The sequence below is a fragment of the Protomyctophum bolini genome (genome assembly GCF_963924005.1).
Source record: "Protomyctophum bolini genome assembly, chromosome: 24".
NCBI classification, from domain to species: domain Eukaryota; kingdom Metazoa; phylum Chordata; class Actinopteri; order Myctophiformes; family Myctophidae; genus Protomyctophum; species Protomyctophum bolini.
This window is the reverse complement of record NC_137885.1, coordinates 21,212,658-21,223,703: the sequence shown is the minus strand read 5'-3', so window position 1 is coordinate 21,223,703 and position 11,046 is coordinate 21,212,658. Positions and strand designations below refer to the sequence as shown.

The 11,046-nt window shown below is 42.2% G+C and overlaps 1 protein-coding gene across 1 annotated transcript; it reads left to right on the top strand.

Annotated features, from left to right (window-relative positions):
* Nucleotides 1–6,110: 6,110 nt before the first annotated feature.
* Nucleotides 6,111–9,771, top strand: LOC308311818 (extracellular calcium-sensing receptor-like; the record flags this gene model as incomplete). The annotated part of the gene is made up of 3 exons (XM_080758595.1): nucleotides 6,111–6,308; nucleotides 6,582–6,936; nucleotides 8,855–9,771. 3 exons carry the CDS (start codon nucleotides 6,111–6,113, stop codon nucleotides 9,769–9,771), a joined length of 1,470 nt encoding a protein of 489 aa, XP_080614721.1.
* Between the last annotated feature and the right edge of the window lie 1,275 nt (nucleotides 9,772–11,046).

Here is an 11,046-nt window from a genome sequence, read left to right as displayed (position 1 = left end):
TCAGGTCAGAATGGGTTAAACCATCATTGGTAAACAGTTAAGAATAATTCAGTTTTATACAAGGATTTGGTCCTGTGACACCCCAAACAAAACATTGTGTCTGTATATATTTATTCTATTTATGTATATATAGGACCCACATGCACACATACAGCACTTAATGCACCTTTGTTTTTTATTTCAACACCCTGCAGTCCCTCCCTCCCTCTCTCACGCACACACACACACACACACACACACACAGTATGCTTAGCATAGGTATAGCTAACTCAGGTTTGTGTGAAATTCAGGTAACACTTTACAGCACTTCAAGCACCTTTGTTTGTTCATTTAATTTCACCCCCCCCCCCCCCTCTCCCTCTCTCTCTCTCTCTCTCTCACACACACACACACGCGCGCGCGCACACACACGCACGTTAATGCTCACTTAGCATTGGTAGCTAACTCACCTGCAGAATGAAAACAAACCCACCGTTTGTTGTTATGAAGATAACTTCTCTTTCAAGCTGTCACACAGTGTTGTGAATGAGCAGTTTTCACTTCCTAACACGCCAGACTACTCCACTTCATGGAGTGCAAAGTTACATTATAAGTTGTTTATATTTTTCACTCTGTTTACTTAAACAAACAATTGCCCGTGTGGGTGCTGGGTGGGTGTGTGTGTGGCGAGGGAGGGGGCGTGGCTACCGGAGGGTTTTAAAGAGCGCGCTTGAAGCCTGGTTAGGGAGTGTCTGCCAATTCACTCGAGCGTCAAGTATTAGTTATTCACTCATTTGTTTTAATGTTTCATTGTTCATCACTTCAATAAAAAAGCAGGCCTGCATAAAACCAAGGGTTGTGTATACATTTACAAATTTCTGCTGAGACAGTATTTTAAATTTAAATATTCTATTTTCAAATGGTTTATTGGTGCTCCATAAATAAAAACAGCATCTCTCATAGCAAATGGCTTCTAGGCTACAGGTATAATACCAATAATACTACCAATTCACTGGAGCGTCTACTTTCTATAAGTAGCTTACTCACATTTCCATTTCTTTATTGGCACTGTATGGCAAACACCAAAAAGGAACGACGCGTTTTGCCTTCATCAGAGCTGGATTTGGGCCTATATATGATTACGGTATTTGTTCTAGTTTCCTTTTAAAAATATGGCAGCCTTGGCAGGATATATGTAGGATTGTATGTTTTCTCTGTCTTGTCTTGTCTGACTGTAATGTCTGTCTTTTTTAAATGCCGACCCTGGGACCTGACCTGCAACATTTCCTATGCACTCCTGCAAATGGCAAAACAAGTCTATTCTCTTCTGTAATATACTTATATTAGAGTAATTAAATACTATTTGTATAATTATAGCACTGTCCCACATGAGAGGGGCTGCCGAGTAAACAGCAGAGGCTTTCCTGGCAGGGCGTTAGTGAGAACTAGCTAACACACTGGACCAGGGCTGTATAACTTAATTAAAATGGCATATGGGTACAATAGTGCCACCTAGTGGGGTAAAAGTAAACTGCAAGTATATATATGAACAAGGTAGCTTTCCACTCTGCCCAAAGAGGATCATGTTGAAACACTAACAGACAGTGCACACAGTGTGTGTGTGTGTGTGTGTGTGTGTGTGTGTGTGTGTGTGTGTGTGTGTGTGTGTGTGTGTGTGTGTGTGTGTGTGCGTGCGTGCGTGCGTGCGTGCGTGCGTGCGACTGTGCGTGAGTGTGTGTGTGTGTGACTAGTTGACATTGAATGGTAGTGCCATTGCCCACAGGACACACACTTGATTGTTTTTATACAAAATGAATCAAATGATTGTTAATGTAGGTTAAGCCCTGCCCATACTTCTGGGTGTTGTGAAAGGTTATGTAGTGGCATACGTTGGCACAGGGGATGGCACAGCATGCATAAAACTTGGACAAAGGATTTAGAAAAGGAGGGGTTAGCCAGCGGAGGAGAGTCATGAGGGCTTCTCTGGACACACACCTGCTTTCATATCTGTACTTGATAATATTGTTCTCTTCCTTCTCTCCTTTGTCTTCCTCACCTTCCTCTTCTTGTGAGTCACAGGCACCGTTTAAGCTCAACAGATTGTACAAGAACGGGGACGTTGTCCTGGGCGGTTTGTTTCCGATCCACTTCTTTTTAGACCCGCCTGAGCTGCATTTCGATACGAAGCCACCGCCCCCCCGTTGCGTGGGACATGGGACACTTGGGTGAGTAGTACCACATACACCAAGCGCAAGCAAGCAAGAGAACAGAGAATTTGTTTTGATATAAAGTATATTCTACAAATGTATGCAAGGTTATACAAAGTAGATGTTTGTGTTAGATTTTGGGATGGACCGTTCAGGATGGCCCAGACCATGGCCTTTGCCATTGATGAGATCAACAATAACACCAGCCTACTACCCAATGTGACTCTGGGATACAGTATCTATGATAACTGTGCTGATATCAGAGGTGCACTCCATGCAGCACTGTCATTGGCCTTTGGGAGAGAGCAGCGGTTTCAATTGGATGACAGCTGTGATGGGTCGCCTCCGGTGCTCGGAATCGTGGGTCCTGTTGACTCGATAGAGTCGATTGCCATCTCTAGTGTATTAGGTTTATACAGAGTGCCCACGGTAAGTTCAGTACTTGAATTTCCTTTTTCACTCAGCAATGTGATATCTATAATTCTGAATCTCTTGTATGATAGCCAAAGGGATATTTATATTTTTATGGAACACTTATGCCATATCACAATAGTATACAATATCCAAAATCACAGACAATATCCAGTCTAATATCATGATATGGATATAATATTGATTGATTCCGATCATTTGAAAATGACGTGATCGCCCCCCGATTTATGAACACGTGATGGGATCGGGACAACCCTACTCGTAACATCCACTCTGGAAATACCAACCGCCTCCTCCTCGCCCCACCAAGCTCAGGACCATGCTTTAGGGCTTTCGGACCAGCTAAGAGCTCCACAGTCTGTTGAATCTTTCAAGAGAGGACTACAGATTTTCCTTTAAAAAAATCATTCGGTTAGCTATTTGAGTATTTCCCTCAGTCTAGACTTTTTTTCCCCCCTCTAGTCTAGACACACACACACACACACACACACACACACACACACACGCACACACACGCACACACACACACACACACACACACAGAAAGAGAGGCCAGGGAGGAGGGCTTGTACAGTACAGTACAGTACAGTACTACAGCACGAGTACAGTACAGAACCACTCACTTCAGACTGGTCTGATTCTAATAGTTTTTTAGACTCTTTTATTTATATGTTCTCTCTTTTTTCTGATTTTCAGGCCTAAAAGTATGATAATGTTTAGGGTCGGAACCGAGACTCGGGCCAGCCCAATAGGGCCTATAGGGTCGGGCCTTGATTTTCAGGCCTGTTGAGAACTCTACTTTAAAGTGGATGTTAAGAGTTGTTTTGTATACCTTTTGCAGGTTAGTTATGGTGCCACCTGCGGCTGTTTGAGTGACAGGAACCAGTTCCCGTCCGTCTTTAGAACAATCCCAAGTGATGACTTCCAGGTGAATTCCTATACACACACACACACACGCACACGCACACGCACACACACACACACACACACACACACACACACACACACACACACACACACACACACACACACACACTCACACGCACACGCACACGCACATGCACACACGCACACACACACACACACACACACACACACACACACACACACACACACTAAAGATGTGTTGATATCACATCGTTGCTCCGCTCCTAACAGCTATGCTCTGGGCCAGAGCTTCGAGATTCACTGGCATACCACTATGTGAATTATCTATCCTATAAGCACTTACTGTATGACTCCATTTTCAACCTTTTTCATGTCGAGGCCCATTATTTATTCAGCATTAGGAACCATGGACCACTATGATGAGGTTTAGCCTCTCGCCCTCTCCCAAAACTAAAGAATATTTTCTTATCGTTGGATAACAACAATTCCATGTTGACCATTCGGAGAGATAACAGGCAAATTGATAAAAAAAAAAAAAAATTACATTCTCTAATTGTGTAGACTTGTAAGTAATGCAGATGTTTAACAATAATTTAACTCCTGAAAGTTAAAGATCTATACCTGTAAGAAGGGTCCATTTGGTTACCAACTCTCCATCATTTAGCTGGGCACCACCTGGAATCCCTTCAACGACCACTGGTTGAAAACCACTGCTCTATTCAAATCAGGTGCGAGCTATGATCCAGATTATGAGGCGCTTTGGATGGACCTGGGTAGGACTGGTGGTTTTCGACGACGACGAAGGCCAACACGTTGCCCGATACTTCCGGGCCACGATGGACCTGACTGAGTCGGGCTGTCTGGCATACGTGGAGGTCGTGTCCATCATTGATAAGGCAAAGGAACAAGACACTGGCATTGACAACGTTGAATTTAAGAGGGTTGCCTCTGTGATGAAGAACTCCAGCGCTCGTGTAGTCATTTCTTTTTTAAAGCAAGAAATGCAAAGCAAGCTCTTGAAACAGGTTTGTATGGCTTCTCATTCTAAACCATTAAAGGGACAGTGGGACACGTCACCCTTTTTTTCCCCCAAAAAATATATGTTAATGACGTTTAGAAGATTTAGAACACTTCCCTGGGGTCTTTATGTATACAGTATGTAATATGTGGTTTATGTCACAGACACTGGTCTCACTTCCTTCCTGAACATGTTGTCTCAGTAAGACAGGCCTCCCCCTATCCACAAGGAGGAGCAGTGCACCAAAGCATTATGGGAATTGTCGCCTCGATACCCAGGCTTTCATTTCATCTGCGGGAATTGTAGTCCAGGAAGGAAGTGAGCCCAGTGTCGGTGACATCATGGACACTGCTAAAATTTAAAATATCTACAGTAAAACCACATATTACACACATAAAGACCCCCAGGAAAGTGTTCTAAATCTTCTAAACGTCATTAACATATATATTTATTTATTTTTTGCAAAAAGGGTCCCTTACCTGATTCTACAAAATGTGTTCTAAATCATTCATAACAGATGTTTCTGTATCAGTGGTTCTCAAACTATGTCATATTATGTTCTCAAACTACTGTATATATATTTGGCCGGCTGGCCGCTGACCCCCATCTCAAACTATCTTGTTCCAGGGACCACCAGAAGCAAAGATTTTAGTTAAAAGCATAGTGTGGCACCGAGTGCTGCGTATGCATATGTACGTATTTCTGTGCGATTAGGCTGGGTTTCCATCCAATTACACATTATGTTTTGGACATACAGTAAAGGGTTTCTGACCACAACGATGTACACCAGACCAGCACTGTATAATCTTTTTAACACTATAGGTGGTGGAGAAGGATGTACACCAGTACTGTATCGTTTGTTCAACACTATATAGGTGGTAGAGAAGAAAGTGACGGGTCTGCAATGGATGACTAGGATGGAGATGTTGACAGAGTTTGGATTATTCTTTGATCATTATCAATCAACCACGTATAACTTTACCGAACACGATAAGTACCTGGCAGGCAACCTGGTTATGGCCGTCCGTCGTGGGGAAATACCAGGTCTCAAGGACTTCTTGTTAAAGATACATCCTGACAATGACCCTAACAATGCCTTAGTGAGTCTTTCGTTCCATTTATTATTTAGTAAGAGTACTGGGGGGATGCCACACTGTGTGTCATAGGCTCAATATGTCAGTTTGTCACCTCACCTTCACATTCAGTAGATCCCGTGATCTTTTGTGGACAGATAATTTCATGGGTTATAGTATAGGTCTATATAGTAAATAATATATATTTTTAAATGGCATGAAATCCATGTGTCAAGTTTTTCATTTATTTCTATGTAACTTTTGACTACCATACAGACTTTTCTGATTGGTCGATATTTAATAGTTATTATCTTTTGCCATAATGTTTGACCTGCTTGACATAATATATGCCACTTTGTGGATAGCTTAATTGGTCTGGGTAAAAATCCTTTCCTACATTGCATTTCATTTTTTGTTAAAGGCTTTGTTTTGTTTCTTCAGGTGAAGAACTTTTGGGAGAACACATTTTATTGTTCATATGATTTTAGAAATGCATGGTTTATGGAAGTACCAATGTGTACTGGAAAAGAGGACCTAGCAACAGCAAAAACTTCCATTTTGGATGTGTCTGACCTCAGGTCAGAGTATAATGTGTACAAGGCTGTGTATGCTCTGGCCCATGCCCTCCATGACATGCTGCAGTGTGTGCCAGGAAGAGGGCCTTTCACTGGGCACAGCTGTGCCAGTTTGCAGACAGCACAACCATGGCAGGTGTGATATGAATGTACAGTTTCTGTTAACATGTTGTAGTTGGACTCAAGTTTAGAAAAACATGTAGGCTACAACAGTATACATCTGCTGCTATACACTGACATGCATTATGCCCAGAATGTGGATGCCCTCCAACCCTAAGGCTACAGCAGGGACATTAAATCCACCAGTCTCTGTCAATAGTCTATACTCTATATTGTATAAAGTATCATTTACATTTTGTTTTTTAAAGTCTCATATGTGATTTGTCATTTTGCTCATCACCATTTCTAGCTTGCATATTACCTGGAAAAGGTCAACTTCACCACATCATTTGGCCATCATGTATCATTTGATGAGAATGGCGATCCTTTACCAATCTATGATGTCATGAACTGGGTGTTGCTCCATGATGGAAGTGTAAAGGTTCAGAATGTAGGTGTGGTCAAGAAGTCCGCCACCGGAGATGAAGAACTAATCCTTGATGAAGGCAGAATCGCCTGGAACTTTGAATTCAACAAGGTCGCTCCTCGATCAGTCTGCAGTGACAGATGTCCTCCTGGAAAACGGAAGGCCAGCAGGAAAGGAGAACCTGTCTGCTGCTTTGACTGCTTAAAATGTCCTGATGGAGAGATCAGCAATCAGTATGGTTAGTTTATATTACCAAGGGTTCGTTCACACCAGACTTGCGGACTGGCCTATAGGGACTAGTAACTGTCACTACATCGGTACGGGTGCAGTACTTAGTTTAGACAGTTTTTGGTTTAGACTAGTCATTAGTTAGACCAGTCATTACTTGCGCAAGCAGAGCGCGCAAGTAATAGTTTCGGCCGGCTCGTATGCACTGTCCCAGCCAACCCGCCACTTTTGATGCGTATGCACCGTCCCAGCAAATTGTGCCTGATTTGCTGGGACCAGATTACATGCAGGTGTGTATATGTATAACTAGCTCTCAATGATGACGTAAGAAATATGTGGATTAAAGGACCCAATGCCAGAGTGTAATTGGTTTTCGATGGTGACGTAATGACGATATGTTTTAGTGTTGGGAGGATTAAAAGTAATGCTCCTGTGTATACATGTATGTAATCTCATCTGGCACCACTGCCATATCAGGCACAAGTAGTGATTACGTAACATGCATAAAGTAGGTAGGTAGCAAATAGTTAAACCTAATAATTCAACATTTCAAACGTTCCTTCACAGAGAAACTGAGATTTGACAGTTTGTAGCGGTCGAAAGTACTTGCGCGCTCTGCTTGCGCAAAATGGCCTACTAGTGTGCAACAAGCAAGTATGCACTCGACAGAGTGCAGTTCTAGTTAGTCCTACAACTATAGAACCTATCTCAAATCCTCACCCTAAACCTAACCTCCCCCGGGGCAGCACACTTAAACCTAACCTTAACCCATGTCTAACCAATGACTAGTCTAAACTAAGTATGCACCCCCATTGGTACATCCATAGCCCATGACAAGAATAACATTTGGAAAAGTTAAAAATCAGCTTCAGATAAATAAAACAATTAACTCACTGAGGGGAAAGTGTATGGAATTCCCTGTCTATCAATTGGTCATTGTGTCCAGGTAGCTGAGTTGGCCTCAAGGTTCGATCCTGGACAACTCAGCATATGCATAGCACAGCTTGGGTGCTGCATGTGACATGAGTAGCATGACACGACAATACGCCTCTGTGTGTGTGTGTATGTGTGTGTGTGTGTGTGTGTGTGTGTGTGTGTGTGTGTGTGTGTTTGTGTGTGTGTGTGCGTGCGTGTGTGTGTGTGTGTGTGTGTGTGTGTGTGTGTGTGTGTGTGTGTGTGTGTGTGTGTGTGTGTGTGTCATATTTAACTTAGCACGGTATGCTAAGCAACATGAGTGGAAAGAAGAGCAATCACATACAGCGTTAAAGCTAAGGACTAGCTTCAAGTTTAAATGCAATGTGATGTACAGACGACTGATTCACACTGGACAGCAAAAAAGCATAGCTTCAAAACTAATTACAGCACAACTTTGAAGTTGAGTGCACTATTGCCCATCATCACCTCCCTGTCCCCCTATTTCTACGCCAAACGCTCCAGGGACAGAGAAACTGACTGCACTGCTTAAAACACAGAAATACTGCAACTTTATTTTGAATTGTTCATATGCCATATACTGATACCAACATTGTTGTGTTTGTTTTTGTTTCAGCCTTTGGCTCGGTCTCCACCATTGAGCTACAGTACGTTTAGTTTTCACAGGTGCTGATCTTTCTACAGGTGCTGCACTGCTGTGTAGAAGTCAATAGTCAATAAGCCTGAGATATAAATAGAATAGAGCACAATTTGACAATAAATTGGAAACACCTGCCGAACAACTCGGGCACTGCATGCTTCTGCTCCCATGATTCTCTCCCTGTCTCCACCTACAGCAGTCTTAATTGAGGGAGGAAGGAAGGAAGGATGTCATTTATATAGTATGGGATAGGAAATAGCATATAATATAATATGATTGTATAGAATAGTAGGCTGTAACAAATGTTGGGGGTTACCTTACTTGTCTGTCCTTTTAACCTTGGTGTCTTTATTAGACTCTACAGAGTGCAAAAGTTGTCCAGAGTACTTCTGGTCCAATAATCCCAAGCGTGACCGCTGTGTTCCTAAGAGTGTGGAGTTCCTCTCCTACCATGAGCCTCTTGGAATCTCCTTGACAACCATCGCATTGTTAGGCACACTTACCGCCGCCATTGTCCTGGGAATCTTCATCTATCATCGAGACACACCCATGGTACGCGCCAACAACTCCGAACTCAGCTTCCAGATATTGCTGTCACTCAAACTGTGTTTCATGTGCTCCCTTCTGTTTATTGGCCGTCCCAGACTCTGGACTTGTCAGCTGAGGCATGCAGTATTTGGGATCAGCTTTGTGCTGTGTGCCTCATGCATCCTTGTAAAGACTATGGTGGTGCTGGCTGTGTTCAAGGCCTCCAAGCCTGGGGGTGCAGACATTATGAAGTGGTTCGGTGTTATGCAGCAGAGAGGAACAGTGCTGGTTCTTACTTCAATACAGGCAATAATCTGCATAGTCTGGCTCGTGTCTGCCTCACCAACTCCTCATAAAAACACTCACTATCACGCTGATAAGATAGTCTATGAGTGTGATGTGGGATCAACAGTTGGCTTTGCAGTGTTACTAGGCTATATTGGTCTACTGGCACTCCTCAGTTTCATCCTTGCGTTCATGGCAAGGAATCTTCCAGACAACTTCAATGAAGCCAAATTTATCACTTTCAGCATGTTGATCTTCTGTGCCGTGTGGATAGCTTTCATTCCAGCATATATCAGCTCTCCAGGCAAATATGCAGATGTTGTGGAGGTATTTGCTATTTTAGCATCTAGTTTTGGCCTTTTGGTGGCACTGTTTGGACCAAAGTGTTATATAATCCTTTTGAAACCGGAGAGAAACACTAAGAAGTCCATTATGGGTCGCAGTGCCACCAAGACCTAGTAGCATAAATGCATGCAATGGTAATACGATTTTGTATGCGTTTTGTATCAATACGTGTAGTATTTAATCCGGTCAGAGATGTAAACTTTCATTATCTATGATAAATACAACTTTACCCTCCATTAGGGTTACATACTGTAGGCCTATATACTGTCAGGTAAAATGGTCCTTTTACATATCTCTGCTGTCGGGAATACACCACTTCCATTTTTCAGGAAATGGAAAAACCTTATATTTTAAAAACAAAGCAATACTGCCAAATGCATTTTAATTTGGGGGCCGTTGAAAATGTTTGAGAACCACTGTGGTAAGAGACAAATAAAATAACCTTCAGTCATAATCAGAAATAAATGTGGTTATGTGGATTCATCATAATTCTTTGTTATGTATTTAAAAACACAAAAAACAGATATGCTTACGTTTATTGTCATACTTGATATTGATGTACATCATTAGCAGTCACAATATTCTTATCTGACTAAACTTGTAATACAAAACAATATTTATTCAACCAATGACATTGCATGTGAGCTTGTAGATTTGCTAGTGGCACACGCACAAGTGGCACACACACACACACACACACACACACACACACACACACACACACACACACACACACACACACACACACACACACACACACACACACCTTAAGAGGTCCTTTCTAACAATGAGCACTGGTCGATGTGAGACTTTGACAGGAAACTCTGTAAACACAAGAAGTCATTGACATCATGACGGAAGAACTGAGGCTACATTTTATTTTATGCATATATACATACACCAGTGGGTGCTTTTAGAAATGCATAATGAGTGCACTTGGATGTCTTTAGTCATATGAAATTCACACATTCACACATGTCAAAGTCAACATTTTGAATGTCTGCTATAGCACCCCCCTTTGGCCAATCGGAGTACGTTTAATTTCAGTGCCATTTGGCATGAACCTACTATACTGCAACATTTTGTATGACACTGCATTCATGTAGTTAGGGGCAGAAGAATATTTTTCATAAAACTGCAATTTCCATTGGCGCCTGGAGGCTTCATTCAACTCACCAGATGTGTTCCAAACGACAGTCCCTTAGAGGGGTGAGGTCATCTGACATGTGTAGCTCCACAAACACACAAACATGTTGTTTTTCATTAAGCCAGGCCCAAGAGGCCTTTTAAATGCCACAAGGTTGGAAATTTACAATAGCACTAATTAAATATAAGCACATGCATGGTTCAATGCCTTGCTAAATAAAAGTTGAATACCTTTATAACATC